Source organism: Erithacus rubecula, assembly GCF_903797595.1.
Source record: "Erithacus rubecula genome assembly, chromosome: 1".
Taxonomy (NCBI): Eukaryota; Metazoa; Chordata; class Aves; order Passeriformes; family Muscicapidae; genus Erithacus; species Erithacus rubecula.
Window position 1 is genome coordinate 85,992,269 of NC_136658.1, and position 21,908 is coordinate 86,014,176.

Here is a 21,908-nt window from a genome sequence, read left to right on the forward strand (position 1 = left end):
CTTTCTTTATACAAATTATCCTGCACTACCCAAACACGTGTAGGAAACAGTGAAAATGCTTGAAGTTGTTTTGACAGCAGTTTTCGGTTCTGGGGAAAAAAAAAAAAAAAAAAAAAATTAAAAAAAGCCGTAAACCCGAAGAACACGAACCCAGCACCACGTAACTCTGCGGAGCGCGTTTCCCGCAGGGCTCACAGAGCAGGGGAACGACCCTCCTGCTTCCCAGCAGGAAGCACATGGGGCGGGGGGATCCCAGCTCCGGACAGGGACTCCCGTCCCTTTCCCGTGCTGGGCGGGGATCCCATCTCCGGGCACTGGGATCCCTTCTCCCGGCGGTGTGTCCCATCTCCCAGCGGTGGGATCCCATCTCCCTGCGGTGTGTCCTCTCATTCCCGGCAGTAGGATCCCCTCATTCCCGTCGGTGTGTCCCCTCATTCCCGTCGGTGTGTCCCCTCATTCCCGGCGGTGTGTCCCCTCATTCCCGGCTGTGTCCTATCCCCTCATTCCCGCCGGTGTGATCCCCCGTCCCCCCGCGCGGGGGCGCAGACGGGCGCGGCGCGGGGGGAGCGCGCCCCCCAGCGGCGGGCGGTGCTGTGGTGCCGCCCAGCGCCATTACCGCGGCCCGGCGAGGCCCCGCCCGCCGCCGGTGGGAGCGCTCGGCGGGAGCGGCGGAGCGGCGGCCGCCGGGATGCTGGGGGTGGCGGCGGCGGCGGCGGGGATCAACTGTAACAGGTAGGAGAGGCGCGGGGGCCGCCCGCGCCGTGCCGTCCCGCCTCCCTTTGGCGGGCGCTGCCGGGGGCGGCGCTTTGTCTCGGCCGGGCCGCTGTCACCGGCCGCTGCCCGCCAAAGCGCTCCCGCTGCCCCGGCCGCGCCGCCGGCTCGGGCTGCGGTTCCGCCGATGGGACGGGGGCCCGCAGCCGTGCCGGGTGTGCCTGCTGCTCCCCCTGTGAAGTGTCCGTTCCACGGGGAAACTTTTCGCAGTCCCCGCAGCGAGGGGCTCTGCAGGAGCCCCTCTCCCCGCAGACCCTCCTGGGGGCCCTGGGCCCGTGCGGGAGCGATCGGGAGAAGCTCCCGGAGCTGGGGCTCGCACGGCCCGGGCGCGGCGTGAGCGCGGGCTGATGCCCGGTGCGGTAAAAGGCGCCCTGCTCTGGGCGGGTGGTGGTGGCTTTAAAAGCATCGTACTAAATAACCTCGCCTGTGGATGTGGTGAGATTCGTGATGTTTTAGGCATATCCCACAATTATCAGGCAGTGCTATCTTGGGGGCGGGTTAATGGGGTGGACTGCAGAAAGCAAAGGCTGCTCTGCTCGTTGCTCGGCGTTTCAAAGCCTCGCCTGTGCAATTTTCTTGTGAAGAAATTACCTTAATTAAAGTACTTGGTAAAGTGTTGTCCTAATGTATCAAAACTTGGAGCTGATGGAAAGAAAAAGAGTGATTTTTCTAGCTGCTTTGGACTGCAGGTTCAAGTCAGCTGCTGGCACACAAACTTCAGTCTGTCTAAAGCCTGTCTTATCTTTCCCGTGCCCGAGTTCTCCTACAAGCTCCTCCAGCTCTCTGCCATACCTCTGGAGAAAAGCTGTGGCAATTGCAAAGTCAGGCTGAGTTGGGGACACATCCTGAGCGAGGAGAGCTGGCTCTGCTCCCAGGGTCAGTGCCCTGATGTCCTGCTCAGGATCTCACCAGCCTTGACCCGCTTCCTCTCCAGCTGCAGCCACATGCTTAGGAAAACATGATAATGTGATTCAGGTGTCCGTATGCATTGAGGTAACTGTTTTTCTTCAGATGTTCCAACAACATCTTGCTTTCGTAGCTGGTGGTAGATGCTTCCAGTCCAGGATTCCTTCTGCATTCCTGAAAGTGGCCGAGTTTGTTTGTGCCACCTAGTGAAGGACACTGCGTGTAGCTCTGTGTCTTTCAGCCCCCCAGAGGTGCTTTGGCTGAGCTGCCTCTTTGGCCAGGTAAACAGAGCAATTACATATTTGGCATCTGTTCTGCTGAAGTCGTCAGGGAGTGGGGCCAGCTGCCCTGCTGGTACATGCCAGGGTATGAACTAAGCTACACCCCTGGCACGGCGAGAAATTTTGGGACAAAGTCAGACTAGAGGCCCCACTTGCAGAAACTTGCAGAGATGAAGTAGCAGGGAGGTTACCTGCAGCAGCACATCCAGGGAAACACTGGTGGCAGCAGAGCTATCCAGATACAGCTGGTGGCTCAAGCATCCTTTCACAGCAGCAGGAACAATCATGCTGCCTCCTGGCCAAGCAAATCCTCCCATGGTGAGAGTCAGCCTGGAGTCCTGCTGGTGTGCTCTGAAAAAGAACTGTTTGCCTAGTAAAGGCTGGACATGGGGCCCCTTGCCTAGACTGGCTGGCTTCCTCTGTTCCTCTCACCATTCTTTAGGGGTGAATCGTTGTGTGGAGAGCAAGGGGCTGTGCTGTGGTCGGGGAGGTGAAGGTGCTGTGCAGTTCACTGACAGAAGCTTGGCTGGAGGAAGGAGAGGGCGGTGCTGGCCAGGACAGGCAGGGCTGCTCCTCTGGCGGGGTGGCACAGTGGCGAGAGACTGGAGTCAGATTCTTTGGAAGAGCTCTTTCCAAGTCCTCTGGCTGAGGGGGTTTCCTATAGACAATTCCAGTCCACTGAAGTCAAAACAAAGGGGTAAGGCTCTTGAAAGATGCATATTGATTTTGTAAAATACAAAGAGAGAAAATGAAAAATTGGCATGTTTTTTGTTTTGATTCTTTGGGTTTAAAAAGCCCACTGAAAATGTGAATATTTCATTTGAGTCTACTTTTTAATAAAATGTGATCTCAAAAACCTCCACAAGCTGAAATTCTCAAGGGGTTTTGTATCTTGACTTTTTGGTCTGATTTAGAGAGTTTAAGTAATCTGAATTTTGGTGAAGAAAACACAAAAGGAAAGAGTGGTTTGAGGTCTCTCCAGATTTGGTACATGGTAAAGGAGCAGCCATCTGGTCTGCAGGTATGCACAAGGAAATACTCTTGTTTTTAGCCTTTTTATTTTCCCTCTTTGCTTTATGAGAGCTTTTTGAACTTGAGTCACTCCTGTGGCTTTTGTTTAGCAACTGGAGGAACTTGTAGGCTGGTGCTGTCACTTGAACAATCATTACTGAGGCACAGCTTTCTCACTCAGCATCACGCTGGGAGACCAGACTGTCCTGAAGAGAGGGATTTGGGTAAGGAGGGATGTGCAGTGGGTTGATGGTATGTCGTTCAGGATTGCTTGGTGTGCTGCCTGGGACTGATAGCTCGTTGTGGCAGTGCCTGCTTGCTTTATAAATGTCCTCTGAGTTTTGTGGGCAGCTTTTTCAGCTGATTGTCCTGAACTCATCTTGATGTGTTATCATTGGAATAAGTTTCGTATGCAGTTCAGAATAAAACATTAGCTTCTCCACTCAGAACCATTATTATCTTAAGCTTTTGTAGTTTCCTAGAACAAACTGAGTTTTTCTTTGTAGTAAGAAATACAGGCCAGTATGCAGCAAAATACTGGAAAAAGCCAGGTCCTCTTTATTCCAAGTATAACTACACTTGAAAAAGTAAAATCATTGGATTTACTGTTCTTATTCCACTCTAGACTGTGAAGCTGAAAAATGGGGGCTTTGATGGAGGAGTCTAAATAAGAAGCTAAATGTGGTGCTGCAGTTTAGTCTCAGTTGTAGAGCACAGGTCTTTCTCTTACAACTAGCTCCATACAGTTACTGCAGGGGAACCATTAATGCTCTGCAATATACAGAGGGTGGTTTGCACAGTTAACAAATTCTTTTTCAAGTTGCAGTGAAATATTTATTATTAGAGCACTTAAGGCAAGCTTTTCAGCTCCTGCAATTGTGGCTTCATGCTGTGTGTTAGGTTACACATCCTGATTTGTCTGTGCTTTGTTCTCCTCTAAAGCCTAGTTCAAAAGTTTTTCACTCCATAGCACAATGCAGTCTCTTATTACTTTTCAATATAAGGAAGCTTTAATTATTAGCTGTGCTAGAAGCAGCTTGATGGTCAGTGGGGAAATTACTCATGTCAGGTCTTTCCATAATGGCAAGTGCTGGTGACAGGGCAAATGAAACTGACAGTCACGTTTTCATAGGCAAAGCCTTCCCTTGTCTAAGCTGTGCATAGTTTGAGCCAAGCAGTGTACGTGGTCTGCTGTTCTTGTGGTGTTAGGATGTGTTACAGAGCACGTCACCCCTAACAGCCTGTGCTGAAGTGCTGCTGTTGTGGCAGAAAGGGTGAAAGGTCCTAATTCAGTCTGACAATTAGGAAAAATGTGGCAAGGGACTGTGCCCTGGGGTTAATACTCTTCTTTAAATTAGGACGCTCCTTTGCAATTATTTCAGCAATTCCCTTCCTGTGGTGTGTAAGTCTTTATGAAAATGCTGACTTCTGTTTTTTAAGCAGACAGAAGTGGGGGGAAGAAAAGTCAGGATACTGTAATTTCCTTGGCTGGCTTTGCGTACCATAGTAACTCTTTCTGTCAAACTCCTTCAGTTTGCTGAATTTGTCTCAGCATCTGTCAGCAATATCCAGGATGCCAGAAGCTGATGGTGTGGTTGATGACAAACTGTGGGCAAAGTGGACCTCCTCTACAGCCTGAAACCATGCTCCTGTGCCAAAATGGCATAGTCTGGAGCACCCTAGAGTGCATGCAAAATACCATGACAACATGGTTGGCACCCAGAAGGAGGTTTTATGCTCTGCATTTTCATACTGATTGCTTTTCTTTATATGTTAAATAAGAAATTCTTGCATTCCAGCTCAGATGATCTTTCTTTTCATCACTTTTTGATTTATTAAAAAACCTGACTAGCCACTTCTGTAGAATTCAGTAAGAAGGTGGGTCCTTAGTCACGTGGATTTAGGGTTCTTTCAAACGCTGCTTGAATTAAATAGTTTGAAGAACTGAGAACACAGTGGTGGATGGGCTGTTGTCTGAGTAAAACCTAAACTGGTGTGAGCAGTAGAGTTAAAACCAGGGGAGGTTTATTACTCACATCATGGGTGGGGAATTGATGTGGATCATCTGGGGAGCAAAGGCATTATAATGATTTCAGGAAAATTTCCTGGGTGGCCAGAGCAGCATGGGGTAGCTGCTGTACTCAAAATTAAAAGGATTTTCTGTATTAATATATTGTTTTATTGTAGTTGAGGGCACTGGGAAATACTGCAGCAAAGCAATGCAGTAACGCCAGCAAATGTTTGGGAGGCAACAACATGGCTTCAGTCCAGACCCCACACTGATGTGCAGCAGCCGTGGGATTGATGTGGGGAGAGGGAACTGCACAGAGAATTAGTTTGAAATCCATCCTGGGAGGGTAAAAAGGGACCTTGATACTTTGCAAGGACTCTTTTTTTTGGGAGCTTGGCCCTTCCCATGGGTACTGGGTGCTGCCTGGCAGGGCCAAGGAACTGGCTGTCAGCCTCCTGCCTTGCAGAACCACAGCATCCCCGAGTCCTCCTTTGGTGTCTCCTGGCACACTGTGCCTCTGGTTTGGGAATGAAAAACACACTTGGCAAGCAGGGGAGCAGGAGGTGCCACCAGCACTGCCGGGGCAAGGCGGCCCCTGCGGATTCAGGGCTGAGTTGGCACAGTGGCCTCTGCTTGCAAAACCCTCTGTTTTTTGTGAGGAAATGCTTGCAAATAGGCACATATTACTGAGCTTTGCATGTGACCACCATGCTCTGCTGAACTGTGTTGGTAGCAGGACAGACCAGTGTTTCATGGCAGAGAGAACATTTGTGCTAAGTAACTTATTTTTGCTAGGGTCTGCTGTAAGTGGGCTGAGATTCACCTGGCAATGGCAACAGCTCTGGCCAGTGTTATGATTCAGGACAGACCATCTATGGGCCATGCCAGGGCAGCTGCTCTTCCCACGGGCAGTGATGATTACAGAGATGTTTTAATTAAGCATGCGGTTGTGCTACAGCTGCCTGGGGTGACCCACACATTCCTGTCCCCCAACATTTCTCATGCCAGCCCCAGGGACTTGAGGCAGCTGAAAAAGCTATGGTGAGGGAGATTGGTAGATACATGGATTTTAAACAGAATTTGTCTCAATCTGGATTGATTCCTTGATCTTGTGGGTGCTGGTGACGTCCGTGGGAAAGAACTTGGGAAAGGTGGCAATTCTCATTTTGGCAGAAGCGTGGATTTGTGCAGAGAGCAGTGTGAAAAGGGGATTTAAAGAAGGGGGGAGCAGTGTTTGGTGGTGGTCTGGCTGGGACTGGAGACTGCTTATGGCTGACCTGGGTGCTGTATCAGGATTGGGAGTCCATGTTTTGTTGCACTGCAAGAGGGATCAGCTACCTGCCTGCAGGTTGCTGTGGAAGGATTATCTGGGCAATTTTACTTTCTGTTGTGGTGTGTGCTTGAGTTTGTACTCTCTGTAGCTTGCTGTGCCCTCGTACTGCCCTGCCTGAAGGGAAACCACCCAGCAGTGGTTTTGTCATAGTACTCACAGAATTAGTTTGCTGAAATTCACCTTCAAAGGACTGAGAGGAAGGAAATCTCGTGTCCTGTCCCTATGACACAGAGTTTATGGTTAGAAAGGGCACAGAGAATAATGACACATCATGGTGCCTGTTTAAATCTACCTGACATTTGTTGGTATGACAAGACTTAATGATCAGCAGATGCCCATGGGCTTTTTTCACCCATTGCTTTCAGGCCCCAGAGGAACTGGATGCTGTTTGTACCCACTTGTACTGTCAGAAAAAAAAAAAAAAAAAAGTGCAAGATAATGCTGTGAGCTCTTGCAGGCTGAGTCCTGCCACGCAGAGACAGAGCTGTGGGGCAGCCACAGCACTCGTGGCTGCTGGCTTTTCCTCAAGCACTGTGCCCTGAGACCAGGCAGAGGGTGGGAGAGGGGCTTGTTGGGAGGTGTTGATGAGCTTCACTGGAACTGAAACAAGGACAGGCACTTCTCTAATGAGACATTTCTGTAGTACTTTAAACAACGCAGAAAACATATTTTCTCCTTTCTGTGTTTCCTTTTGTGAGTCTATGCAGTTGCAGGAGAAAGGCAATATTCTGATTATATGAAAAAGGATTTGAAGTGGAGCATTTTAAAGCTGCTGCTGTTAAAAAAAAGCTGACTTTTGAATCTTTGTTCCTTTGTTCACATTTTTTCCTTTTTGTTAGCCAGTCTCAGGAAATGAGAACATTCTTTTGGCTTTCCGTGCCTGAGTCACATCTTATATATATATCAATCTATATATAAAAATATGTTACAACATCTGGAGATGTTTGTTTCAGAGAAGTGCTTGTTTTGTATTAGAGTGTCTGAGCTTTAAGTGTTTATACACAGTTGGATTTTTCCAGAATTTCCCATACTTCTCTGGTTACAAGGACATGTATACTGCTTGCAGAAAAGCAAAGGGAAATGTGCTGATAACCTAGGGAATATACAAATAAGTAAAAGTAAAGCCTTTCAAGGAAGTGACAATTTTCTGGGTTTTTTTTTTTCTAAAAATTAAACTATCAAAGCTGTTGTTTACCTTGAGTTACATCCAAACATATAGTTGTTTAATATTTGCTAAGTATGTATTTTTAAAAAAAAGCATGAGGAGGAAAATCAGAAAATACCAGTAGCTTTTCCCTTGTTATTTTAAAAAATTAAAAAAATTAAAAAAGGGGAAAGGAAGTATTTAAAAGCTTATTACACCCATCTCTGCTGCTGAGTGGGCTGACACTCACAGGGCTGTGGCAGGGCTCTGAGTGCACGGTGGGGTCTCCCTGCCTCCCTCTGTCCTCCCACCAGGGTCACACGGAGATCGTGAGACCGCTCTGAAAGGAAAAACAAAAATCCATTTAGTTTAACCAAAGGCCAAATATTTAACTTTAGTGGGGGAGGTGGTGGGATTTAGGAGAAGGAGTAAAATTTCCACCCTTGATTGTTTAACATAGCTGCACTGAAAATGGTGGGAAGCTGGGGATGGTGGGCACTGGTGGTGTCCTGTGCAGGGTGGGATGAGGGATGGCAGTGGGGCATGAGGATTCCCCTAAGGGGCTCCATCTACCATGACCATATAATCTCCAGGTGTTCATAGCAGCTTCTCCTCCCACAGCTTCCACTGAAATGCCCTTGAGTTTATGGCTTGGATACAAAACCACTCACTGATCAAATATTTTGATTGCATCCTGGCCTTCCTGTTAGTTTCTTTGATCTTTTCTCTTTAGTGGATTATAGCGGACTTTCAAAAGTCTAGTTTGTTGAAATAGTTGTATGAATATGATCCTCAGGGTAGGTATTATTTAGAAAAGTACTTATCTCCCAGAAAAAACAATCTAGCTCCTTTTGCCCCTTTAGTGAGCTAATTTGCTATTGTGCATCAAAGAATTGTGATTTTTGTAATTGTATCAGAGAATAGTTTATTGCTAATTGTTTGAAATAATCTAAAGGCCAGTGGGTCTTATTCTTTTGGCTGATGTCCTGCTCATTTAAACACTGAAGAGCTGTTTCAGGTTCACATTAAGAAAAAAAGAGGAATACAAGAAACTCACAGAGCCAGGACAGTCTGGAGTGGGGGGGGGGGGGGGGGAACTGAAGGGTTTGAAGCCCTGGGATGAATCCCCCTCTGTTGAATTCTCTCACAGTTAGTTTCTCTCTTTTCAAGGTGAAAAGGTTTCCCTTCTCCATGGGCATCCTGCTCATGTGATGTCCCTTCTGAAATGACTTTGTACTGCCTCACTTAATGCCATGCTGGAAGCTGGATGTCTTCAGGCACTGGCACAGGGCTGTCTGGTCACCACATGGGGTTTAGCTTTGGGTGATGGAGAGATGAGTAGTGCTATAGTTTTGCAGTCAGTTGAAGCAAGGGAGAAGGGCTGGAATATTGCTGGTGGCTATGCGTGGTGTAAGCCTAAAGGTCAAAATTTCCAAACTTTGTCTAAGAATGAAAGCCACATTTTCCTTACTGTCACACACAGGAATTATCAAACTTTGGTCCAGCAGGACCTGGAGAGGGTGGGTTTTCAGGGATGGTGGGGTGTTCGGTGTGTCAGGGTTCTCAAGGAAAGGTGGAATGCTCCTTGCTGTCAGCTTATACCCAAGGCAGATCTTATCCTGCAGCTACTGGTCTTCAGACCCATCCTAACCAGGTAAAAACGTCCTTGCCCAAGGCAGACCTCTCTTCCAACCCAAACCATTCTATTATCCCCTCCACAGCTTGCATTAAAATCTGCTGCTGGACCAGTCTTCATTTTGAAAGGTTCAGAGCAAATGAAGCACTGTTTTCAGTGTCATGTATTAACAAGGTTGCTTTGTTTTGATGTGAGTGAAGCTCTCTGTGCTTATGACTGCTGATGCACTGCAAGGAGAAAATAATTTGGACTTCTTGTGTCCAATTGCATCTGAGTCACTAATGTGAAAATCAATATTTTTATCGTTATCATGCAGAGACGGGCAAAGAGTACAGTTAAGAGAATCCTTGACATCACCCTTGGGAGAATTACTGGCTCATGATAAAATGGCGAAGGGCCCAGGAACAGTAATATTGCATTACTGCTCAAGTTTCATGAGAAATCTTTCTGCTCACCTTGGGCTATTTATTAATTTATGAATAGCTTTGTCAAGTTGTACTTGAAAGAGACATTCAAGAAGTTTAATGTGATTGTGTGATACTGGTGTCTTTTCAGGGCGGTTTCAGGCAGGACAGATTCCCAGTGAAGGCAGGATTACATAATGAGTATTTTGTGTTTTGAGGTAAAAGTGGTCTAATTTTACCTGATGGATTTTGGTAATGTTTAGCTGTGTAGTGACTTGATTTCAATAATGGCTCATCTGTTCAGTCCAATAGCACACAGTTAAAAATGTGCAGCAGTGTTACTTCCATGCATGTACATAGAGAAGCACCAGAGTTCAGGGATGGGATGGGATGGGATGGGATGGGCCAGATGCTGGAATCTCAGACACCTTGTGCCCAGCAGACCAGCTGTAGCCACCACAGTCATTACTAGGGTGGCTGAGGTGGTGGTAATGTGGTGTGGGAGGTTTTCTGTGGGAAGAAGGGCTCTGTTCTCCCAGAGGGAAGAACTGCACCACTGAAAGCCGTGTTCTACTGTCCAGCATGTGTAGACATGAAGAATATTGATGGTACATGTGTCAGGCATAGGATTTTTCTCTTATACATTGAGTAATGTTCCTTCCTTGGTTTGCATTGCCAGGTATTTGCTAGTTGTCCCTGCCACAGTGGGAGTGGAATATAATGAAAAGCTGCCAAGTCCGGATTTTTTAACCTATCATTAATCCTTTGTCAAGAAAGCAAATGCAAAATGAGCAGGGCCTTAGTTCCAAGTTAAAAGGTTTTTCAGACTTGGAAAGAATAATATATTGGCTCTGCGTTCATGGTTTAAATAGTAATGTTCTTGGAGCTGGTCTTGCACATCCAAGAAAGGCAGAGTCTACCTGAATTATTTGTAAAGAAATCCACAGTTAAAAAGCCACTTTTTTTTCATATCACAGAGATCTTGTGGTATAAAGTTAATGTTGATTTAAAGTTTAATAAGGCAAAAGCATTGGCGCTGTCAGAATCCAATATTTCATGTTTTGGTGCTGAATTGGTGGTCAAGTGAAAATGTCACAAAGGTGTTAACAGAATTGCATTAACTGGAAACTTTTTCCTATGCTTTTTTCCTTATGATATTAAGAGAAGTTAGGGAGGACAAGGAGATCATATTTGTTTCAAGTATTGTTATCTTAAAGTGAACATTCAAAACGTTTAAAAAGGACATACTTGCCTTTTAGAAACTGATAGAGAGTGAAATGTATCTAATGAAAAATAATCAAATTAATTTATTTCGTCTGTAGACAATAGAGTCCTGCTCATGCAGAGCCATTAAGTTAAATTCCTGAGTTCACTCAGGTCAAGTTATCAGTTTAAATTTTAATTTCCTTGAAGCCAAGAACTCAAGTGCAAGACATGTCCTCAGTTAGCAGGACCTGGGCTCACCCACACAGTTCATGGCTTATCTGAGGTTTGAGTGCATCTGTGTTCTGTATTCTCTTTATAAGCTTTGTTGTAACATAAATCTGTCTGGCATATAAGATATTTAAACCAACCACACAGGTAAGAAGAGTGGCAAGAGAAAATACAGGTTTGTTTTTTTTAAAGTGATTCTGCCATAAATTTTTCCTTAACTGTTCATTGTTTACAAGCAGGTGTCGCAATAGGGTGTTGTCTCCAATTTATCATTAGCAATTGCCTGGTGAGGCATATAAAGAAACACAGGGTGCCCCTTCTGAATTCTTCCAAGGCAAGAAATGCATCATCAAGAATTAAGATTTTAAAACCTCAGCAGATGATAGTGTGGTGATGAAAGCTCTGGCAAGGGGTGCTTTGGTTCTGCCTGTTGCCTCCAGAAATGGTCATTTGGCATTTTTGTCCTGGATGCTGGGAAGCTGTACCTGCCCCTTGTTTGGATGCTGCAGAAGAAACGTTGATGGTGTGGCAGAGCACAGCTCAGCCAGGGGAAAAGTCTTGAATGGTTGGTTGCTCGATGGGTTGGTAAAGGTTACAGACCTCCCTGACATGTCTATCCTCATGGGCTTCATGCAGTGACAAGCAGTTTGCTCCATGTAAGTAACAAAGAAGTTGAGGGAAATGAGTAGCAGCATTGGGGAACATCCAAACCCAAGGGCAGTAGTTGTCAGCCTGCGCAGTAACATGGGTGTAAGAGCCCTCCTGGTCACCTTACCAGGTGGTAATTCTGCCTCTCCTGTCTTTTCTCAGCACCGGAAGAGTTTTTTTCTTATGCACCTTATCATTTTTTATTACCTTATCATGGTATACTACAATGTTTGATTTCCTAATAGCTCAGGCATATCCTGTTTCTTTGCTTCTGTAAAGAACACATTTTCTGTGCTAGAGTGTGTGCTTTTACAGAGGGCACACATCTGCTGTGCTTCATCAACCTGCACTGCAGCAGTGGCTTTCACTTCATCACAGTGCCATGATGCTGTGCTGTGAACCAATTGCACTCATAATTTATGTAAGGGGGGATAAGAGAGGAAACTGCTGAAGTCAGGGATTGCTGCTTTTTCAGTAGTTATGAAGAGCCAAATTGAGCTCAGTTCTGCTAGCTGGCCAGGGTGCTACTGCTTGCTTCATTAGAGGTCTCTGAATAGTTACTGCCTGCATGATCCCTAACTCACAGTTGAGTTCCTTTCAAATCTGCAGGGGTGTGTTATTAACTTCAATAGAAATAGATTAATGAAGCTTTGTGACAATTCCTCAACACTGTGCCTGTAAATGAAGAATTCTGCACCAGTTTGATTATCTTCAGCATGTTGTTAAGGACAAAGAAACAACTCTATTTTTGACCTCTCGCTGTTTAATGTTTGTGATAATGCAAATTCTAGAGGTTAGTGTGTTAAACTAATAACCAGTTTTCCTTAAAGCCAATTGAAATTCCACTGCCCTCTTTAATGGAGCTTGGTTTTGTCTTAAGGCTCTGTAAGTGGAACATCAGCGGCCAAATGAGACAAAATACTTGCTAACAGTTGGAAACTAGTTCTGTCAGCTTTGAAACCTTGCTGCTTTGTCTGAGGTATAGGAACAAAGCTACGCTGTTTCACTGTTCTGAATTATTATTAGTAGTAGTAATGTAGTAGTTATAGTAGTAGTATTATACACTGTTCTGTATGGATGGTGCAGTAAGGTCAGCCTCATAAAAAGAGGATACTTTCCTAGTCTCTGATTTCTCATATTTAAAGAAGAGCTGGTTATTAGACAGATGGGTCCAGCATGCCTAGCCAGTGTCACATCCCTGTGCCTATAGATAAATACCTTCAGCTGAAGTTGTCACACACTGGATTTGATAACTAGCAAAATTTATTTTGCATACTTTAAATCTTATTTTTATAAATACTAACTAAAACTTTTCCAGCTTTTTTTTTTTTTTTTAATACAAATGACCTGAATTTAATGAAAAAATGATCATTGTTATATATATGGCCCTGTAGTTTTACTTACAGCATTTTTCAACAGATCTTTGCAATGCCTTTTTTAGCTGCAGTTGGGTTTGCGTAGTTTGGCAAATGGCCATGCAAATGAAAATGTGTGAAAGAAAACAAAAATCAGAAAAGCGGAGTGAGTCACTGTCACCACAGGTCTGCTTCATAGGGTCAGAGCCCAAATGATAGTTTGGTTTCAGTTTTATGCAGTGGAGTGTTAAGAAGTTGTGTATTAACCCAGTGTACTGCTAACTGGTATCATTTAATTTACATTTTTAGTCCAGTAGCCACTTGGTGGTAGCCTGCGTGTTGTTCTTTGGTGCAAACAAAGTGGTTATGGATGGGTAAGCAAGGAGAAAGTTCCTGTTCACGGGGTTTTTGTGAGTCCTCACTCACACCCCTCAGAGGTGTGAGTTTTACAGCAGGTGGGTTGTGTTCATGAAAGGGGAGCTGAGCTCTGAATTGGCAGTGGAGTTACTGCTGCAATTGGGTGGGGGTCGGAGTGGGCTTCGTGTCCGTGGAACTGTGGGGCTCTTGGTGACCTGCCTGAGAGCCAGGCTCTGCCTCTGGCAGAGGTGAGGTCAGGGGGTCTCTTGGGGACACATGGGTCTGAGGCTGGTGGTGTTCTGTGCTAGTTAAATTTTGACAAAGTGAAAACACCCATTCAAGAAGAAAAGGAGAGCAGGGGAGAAGTGCTGTGTCTTATAACAGTGGTTAGTGAATGATACACATGAATAAAAGAGCAGCAGGGAGTTGACATTTCTACATCAGCTTGGTCAAGAGGATTTTAATAACTTATTATGCATCGCACAAGCTGTGGGGCTCTGAATCTCCTGTGGCCAGGCAGTTCAGTACTGAATAGGTTAAAGAGGGAAGGTGAATATAACACAGTGTCTTAGTCACTGAAGTTTCTAAGGTGGTTTCTAAGAATTTGTACCACTTGCCTTGTTTCTTGCCATGGACGGCATTATACATTATTGGTATTTTTCAGTGACACAGCACATTGGGGTTTAATGGTATTTCTGTTAATTTGGTATCATCCCCCTCTTCCCTGTGAACTAGATTTGATTTTGGACAACTGTAAAGATTTATCCATTAAGTTGCTGAAATCATAGTGTCTGTGAGTGTCATATTTTTTTATTATTTTTCATTTCTAATTAATTTATGCTGGTGATTTCTGCTGAGTGCTGAGCACTTGGTTGGGCTGCTCAGAGTTACCTATTATTATGCTTCCAAAGAGGATAGTTGCTGTCCTTGAAGTATTAATTAAGTGCGATACAAAACAGATTATTTGACTACTTTTGCTTTCCCACTGCAGCATTCCCACTGTAGCACCCAAAAGTCGAGGGGGTGGGAGAGGGAGTGCTTTAATTATAATGATTGCTAAAAGCCAGTAAAATGAGAAAGATAACTCTGCTGCAACGGGTTTTTTAGAAGGGGCTAACATTTTTGGATATGTTTTATTCCAGTTAACAATACTGGCAGATTTCATTTGGCCCATAAGGAACTCTGATTCCTATACCACTTTCTGAAAGATAAAAATATTGGTAGTTTTCAGGGTCACACTGCTAAGTTTAAATGTAGCTTAAGGCTGGGCTTACACTTCTGTATGATGCCACTTGGTGGGACAAACATGGTCAGACACAGGCACAAGTGATGTCTGTGTTTAATTGGGCAGAGCACACAGCACAGAATTTATGTCAGCTGTTGGAAGAATAAAGATAACTTCATGGTGGTGCATTTTATAGCAGGACAGGTTACCTGCCATAATTTTTTAAAAATATCTGGTCAAGGTAGGAAAGTTTCTAGTTGACTGGTACTCAGCATCATCCTGCTGCAGCGTGTTTGAACCCATCCAAGAAGCTAAGAACCCATCCAAGAAACAGGCTGTGCTGAACTGTGTTTTCAAGGAGATGGCAACTTGCTGAAGGTTAGAGAGCAAGCCAGGAAAGGAATACAGATTTTGTTGTTTGTTTGGAAAAAAGAAAACTTAAAAACAAACCCACACAACCAGCAAACAAAACAAAGGATGCTTTTGCTTTCCCAAACATGTTGCTCTTAAGAATATCAGCAATGAGGTACTTTTGAACTGGAACTTCATCTCCTACCTTATGAGGGAAAAACAACTCCTGTTATTCCCTAGTGGTATATGGTTTATGAATCCTTTGTTTTTATACTCTGACTTCCAGGTTGATTGGATTGATTATTCTGTGTTTGGGAAGGTTCCTTTGAGCAGTCAAAGCATACATTAATGATTGGCTTGAAGATAAAGCAGTCTCCTCCCTGAGTAGAGGCTGTTTCTCTGAGCCCTAAAGCAAGGTGTTCTCCTCCAGCTCTGGTCTGGGAGGTGATGGCAGCATAGCACAGTCCCTCCCTTTGGTAGGTATTGCCATTTGGTGTGGTTGGCCTATCTTAATTCCTTAAAATTTAATAAAACCCTGCATTTCTATTGTACTACACACATACAAATAGCATACTTATTAAGATCTCCTTAGGTGGAAGGAATTCAGTGAGAAATCCTGTGTCTGTTCTGACAACAAGAAAATTTTATCTTCATTTCTCTTTCTTTCCTTTTGTCTCTTTCAGTGTATAGTTGCTATTCCATGGTTCTTGGCACTGGTGATTAAAGCTGAAGGGCGATTTAATTTTTATTTTTAATATCTTTTGATATTTGTAGACTGTAAGTCACAAAAAGCAGAATTGAAAGGATTTTTGGGCCACTTTGAGCATTTTTTTAGAAAATCTGATTTAATTTCAAGTTTTAGGTACAGAATAGTTCAGGATTATTTAAATCTGGATAATTAAACAGCTGTTTTACTGTAATGAACCCAGGAAGAGAAGGCACTGGGTTACAAGTCCTGTTTTGAGTATCTGAAACTGTTCTCATTCATGTCAGCAGAAGTTCAGAAATATTTCCACAACCATTTTTCTTAAAGTGCTCCCATGAGCCTCACTTTCATTTCACATACTGTATCTTATATAATACTGGTGTATATCATCTTATCTGGCTTTATTACTGTCTTGAATTCATTTACTGGAATTCCTGTGTTTTTTTAAAAGCATCTACTCTTAACCACTAATAAATCTGGAACATATTGGGACTCAGTGGTATGTTGAACTTTACAGGATGAAACTTCATTGTTTCCCATTATGGGCTGTGGCTTCCAAAATACCAATTATGGTAATTGTCTTCCCCTCCCTCCCTCCCACCGTCCATCATCTGAAGTCCTCTCTTACTGCATCAGCTTTTCTTTCCAAACTGTCTCTACTTGTTGCTGCTTTTGTCTCCACTTCCTGCTGTGGGTAGAAGATTCCTTGCAAATCCCATCTGAACTGCTTCGTCTGCAATGACTGCAAGAAGTTTCAAGTAACTTGAAGTGGCACAGAAGAGTAGCCAGAGGCCCAGCCTAAAAGATAAGATTTCAAATTACGGTACATGCCTGACATCACATCTTTTACTGAATTCTTGTTTCCACTTTTTTTTATTTTGTTTTTGGTTTTCTCTTTTTTTATTGCATTTTAAGTAGTTAGCGTGGGTAGTGTATTTTCACATTTCTGTAACTGCCCCACCCCCCTCCTTATTTTGAAGCTCAAAAATTAGTAATAAATGTGTCCCATAAATCACAGAATAATGGAATTCTTAAGGTTGAAATGGACCTCTGGAGATCATCCAAACCCCCTACCAAGGCGGGGTCAGCAAGAGCAGTTGACACAGGAGTGTGTCCAGGTGGGTTTTGAATGTCTCCTGAGAGGGAGATTGCACAATCTCCTTGGGCAGTCTGTTCCAGTGATCTACCACCCGCAATGTAAAGAAGTTTTTTCTCATGTTGAGATGGAAATTCGTGTGTTTTAAACCTCTAGTTGTCACAGACACCAGCATTAATTACTGGGCATCTTTGGCCCCAATCTGGCTGACTGTCTCTTCCTGAGTTGCATGTTCACAGTCACGGGGCAACTCAAAATGACAAAAAAACCTCTATTTTGCTCCTGATTGTCCCTGCTAACATTTCACAGCACAGCAGTGATGGGATGGTCTCCAGGGTGAGGCAGGGAGCAGGGCACACAGGAGATGCTGTGGGGATGTGAGGAGCTGGACTCCTATGTCTGAGCTCCTGGCTGCTGAGTATGGTTGTCTTGAGCTATTTTGTTGTTTTTTAAAAATTAAAATTTCCTCTGCATTTTTCCCTCCCTGAATCTGAAGGAACCCAAATTGTTTTTCCATATGTGCATTCAGATGAAAATGCCTTTCTTCCTCTTTTTCTTTCTGTCAAAAGAGCTGCTGGATTTTTTTTGAGTAATATTCAGATTTTTTTTTTTCCCCTCAGGCTTATTCTTTACTTTGGAGTGATGCCTCGTTTTTCAGCTGCAAATCAGAGCTACCAAAACAGGAGTCTGATAGACAAGCAAACTTCTTGAAATTTAATTTGGTACTGTCTTAATGCATCAAGATTAGTAATTGTATGTTACTGGCATTACCATGATTTAAAAATAGTAGTAAAATAAAGATGCTTTAGATTGGCACTTTTTTGCTGTGCTGAATGAATTCTATTACAGGCTGTGTTCAGAATAGCTTGGCCTCCTTGCAGGTCTGTATTACTTAGAAAGCAGAAAGTAAATTTTACTTTCTTTTGGAATATCTAGTACACAGAATTCACTTTTACTTTTTGTCAGAACACAATATCTGGGGATTTCCATTTCTTCTGCTAAGTCTTAAGCTCAAATTAGGGTAGTGAGGGTTATTCTGAAAGATGTGCATCAAGCTTTTTTGAGCTGTATGGCAGCACTATTTTCAAGTCAGTTCATAAGTTTTGAGTGCCTGTGGAAATCCCAGGTTAAAGCACATGTCTATCTAAGACTTATATTTTCCTTATCTATTGCTGTCATTGATATAAGCATGTAACTTACATGAGGGAATTAATTAAGGGATAAAAATAAGCATATAATGGTAATACTACTTCTATTACTGTTCTCGTTCTTTTAAGTTTGCCCTATTTTCCACACAAATAAAAACGACCTGTACTTTAACTCACATCTGATGTTGTTGATCTTTTTACTTATTTATATGCTGAGTATTTGATGTACTTCATTACTTGATGACTTGCTATTTTTATAGCAGTTGGAAGTAAATGGAAATTGAAATGGGAATGCCTATTGTCAGAGGAAGCACAAATGACATGCCAAAAACCCACTGCAGGTTAGTACTAACTTCAGACCTCTGTATTTATCTGGCTGTTAAGGGTAACCCACGACAGTAATGATTTATCTGAACATGATTGTTATATGCATAACACATATGTGACCCATATTTAGGTTTCCTTTAGAATGCTCCTTCCTCACGTTCTTTCATGGAGGATGTGTGTCCACAGAGGCTTTAAAAATTACTTTTAAGGGAAAAAAACTCTTTGAGAAATACCACACTCTTGCTCCCAAGAAGCCTTGTGCTGTTTTTCTTTTGGTTATATTTCCTTTTGTTTTCTTTTTCCTTCCTGAGACTGATGCTGCCTGAAAGTTGCCCTGGAGTATTTGGTGGTGATACTGGCATAAAAACCTGTGTGGTGGGCCAATGCCAGTGAGTAGATGACAGTTGTTGTAACCAGCTCTTCAAACCCTGCAGTTTCTTTGCGTGATGTTGGAACTGCCTGCACATAATTTATACGTAAATAAATTAACATGCATTAGGGATACGAGCTTAAATTTTTTTTAGTGATAGAAGTATGCAGTCAAAATAATTTGGAGACCACAGCTCTAGCAGAAAAATCAGTTTTCTTTTTTCCCCTTATTTGCCACCAGATTATGGCCCTGCTAAATTCGGCTCTCTGCAAATACAGCCTCCCCCTAGCTTTTGGATTCTGTGTAATGAGATGAATTCCCCAGGTAATTTGGCTGAATACACCACCACCTCCCCAACTGAAGACATAAATGAAGGGGTCTGGCTGAAAGGAAAGCCTGTTTGCAGCCTGCCTCACCAGTGCAATTAATTGAAATGTATCCACGTGATCCCTTCCCTTTGATTTCAATGGGATCTGGCTGGTTTCCCAGTGCAGGCAAAAGAGCTGTTTTCTTCTCCTAAAGTGAAATGCCTATTTCTGATGCTCCATTTACTGAGGACGGTTAAGGGAAGGAAAGAGGCACTGCCAGCCAGTGGGGTGACTGAGGCCAAGGGGCAGCAGCAAGTGTGGTGCCGTAATTGTCAGGGCTGGCAGGGTGCAGCAAATGTGGAGATGAAGTGATTTGAGAGGTGTTCCCACTGATCCACCCACTGTGCCTCCAGGCCTGGATTCCTTCTGTCCTGCCGCTCCTTTTCTCCAAGAGAAATGCTTCCCTGCCCTCTCCAAAAATGAATATGCAGGAGCCTGCCAAGGTGCTTTGGAGCATGGCCTCTGGTGGGTTGCAGGAGCATGATCTTGCTCCTGATGACAGAGGAACAATCTTCAGTTGAATCTACAATGTCACCTTGTGTGGAGCTGTGAACTTGAATTTGTCCTAATGGCCACCACAGGAGCACCCAAGTGGGCTGCTGGTGCAAGGGAAGCAATTCCCCCTCTTCTGACTGCTTAGTGTAAAATATTCTGGAAAAGGAGTGGGGCAGACAGACAGATTCCCTGTCTAGCTGTGCCCCCCAGTCTGCACTTTCAGATCTGGCTCTTAAATGCCAGAGACCCTTAGCCCAGCCAGAGACCAGGCTGCAAATCCAAAGCTGAGGTGGGACTGTGCTGCTAATGAGGGCTTTGCTTCAGAGCTCTGATACACTTCCCTTTTGCTCAAGTTAAACTGCTTCATTTCTTTTCTCTTCATTTTTGACTAAGCAGCCTTTCTGCTAGAGTGTATCTCCAGACTTCATGTGGTCTGAGGCAAAGATGCAAGTCCAGAGGAGGATTTGCTCCCCTGTGCTGCTCTGTCTCCTGCTCCTGAATCTTTAATAAATGGTGTTGTCTCTCTCCCAGCTCCAGAGCTGCAAGTTGAGTTCCACACCACCTTTTCTTACAGGAGTGCTTGAGGACAAATAGTGCAAGGACCTTAAGCACTGCAGAGTCAGATCTGTACATACAGAGGGAAGTCACAGTGGAGGACTGATAAGTAAAGCAGGTAGTCATCTGGGGAATGACAGACTGCCTTGACACCCCCTTCTTCCTATCTAAAATAAGCAAAATCAGGTGGAGCTGCCAAGAGGAATACAATTCTGAAATTATAGCATGTCTAATATTTCACAGGTGAAATTGCAAGCAAAAAAAAGTGTTGAGGTTTAATTAGTTATAATTTATTATTCAGTACTAAGAAGTAAGGCGATCGAATGTGATTAATAATAAAAGTACTCTTGTTCCCCCTTTATGATTGGTTTTGTTACAGTGAGCAGAATGAGTAATACCTTAGTTTATCTTGCAGATAAGACTTTCCTGCTTTGCTGTAAAGTGTACGTATTTTTCAGGGAAAAAAAAAAAGGAGAGTTAGATGCTAGTGTCAGCTTGGAAGGTTGTTACATAGCCACTGTTACATCAAGTAGAATTAATAGCAAGAGCTTTAAAATATGTACAATGTGTGCATTGACTTCCTACAAACTGGCATTCTTCACAGTTCCTGGTAGTAGTTATGCCACAGTTTGTGTTTGTAAGGTCAAGATTTTTATGGTGAATAATTACAGGTAAGTTATTTTGGTTTTGCTTCTGAATGATATATTTTTGCTCCTTACTACATGGAGCACACACTTGGGCCTCTGTGTTGTTGCACACAATGCAGCAGCTTCCTATTGTGCTGCTGGAAAAGCACCCATATGGAAAGTCCCTGGATAAGCCACTTGGGAGGGAAGAGGAGAGCGCTGACGAAGGAGGGGAGGGTGTGCAGGAGCTGGAAATCCCTCTGGGTGACAGAAGGAGAACTGGATGATATCACATGGGTGATGTCTGCAGATCCATGACCTCACTGCTCTTGACCTAAAGGGGTGGAGTAGTTCTTGAGGTTTACTGCAGTGATAGACGAGACAGAAATGTGGACTAGGAAGGGCTGTCTGAGTAAAAGTATTTCAGGCTATTATAACCTTCTGAAAGAAATATTGCATATGTTTCTAGTTGCTTATAAAATTATTCTGCTTGGAGTAGATGAATTCTTGTACAAGTCTTTACACTGATCATTTTCTGTGTCTCCCAAAATAGGGTGGGAGAAGGGGAGGAAGAGAGCAGCATAGTGAGTTAGTTGGGAGGGCAGAAGTTGTCAGTGCCACACATATGTGGTAATATTATCTGTTTCTTGATAAATATGCAAATAGGCCAACCAGGACGTAATAAAAAACTTGAAGGCAGTTTCATGTTGGAACACACATTTCTTCAAACTGGGACCCAGCTAATAATGTGAAGGAAGTCCAATAATCAAAACACTTATTCATAGGTGGGGTTTTTGAATTGGAGAGCCTGCAGACTCTGAGTCTATAAAGTACTTTGGAGTCTTGTGAGAGATTGTACTGAGAACACTTGAAATTTTAAAAGGTGACTCACTGTATTTTCCCCTCCAAATAATTAAGTTGTTTCACTGAGCTCATCTTCACTGGTCTGGTATGTAATAACTTGTTTTTCCCTCTGCTGATGCCTACATTTATTCCTCTTAATGGTATTCTTAAATGTAAAACTTCTTTTAGAAATTTTTTTTAGTGCTGCAATTGATCGGTTATCCAGAAGTTCATAGCTGCATGGAGGATTGCCACAGATAACATAATTCTGTGCAGCTTCTTGGTCTGAGCATTGAACAAACCACGCTTGAATGAAATCCAGTCTTTGCAGTGCATTTTCACTCAGGTTGGGGCAGGCATTTATGCCCCAGCTCTCTCTTCTGTCCTGTGATCCAGCCCTGGCCAGGTGGGCAAGTCCAGACAGACATTACCTTGTCTGATCCTTCATCCAGAGAATCCTGAGTTGGCCCTGAGATTCAAGGACAAAGTTGATATCTGCTGCTGCTG

At 43.7% G+C, this 21,908-nt stretch overlaps 1 protein-coding gene across 2 annotated transcripts in view; it reads left to right on the forward strand.

Moving 5' to 3' along the window:
- Window positions 1–583: 583 nt before the first annotated feature.
- Window positions 584–21,908, forward strand: part of LIMS1 (LIM zinc finger domain containing 1) — a 66,379-nt gene continuing 45,054 nt past the window's right edge. For both annotated transcript variants that reach the window (XM_079302154.1, XM_079302155.1), the window contains exon 1: window positions 584–732. In XM_079302154.1, coding sequence (XP_079158280.1) covers window positions 689–732 — 44 coding nt within the window. In that variant the 5' untranslated portion in view covers window positions 584–688. The remainder of the gene's footprint in view (window positions 733–21,908) is intronic.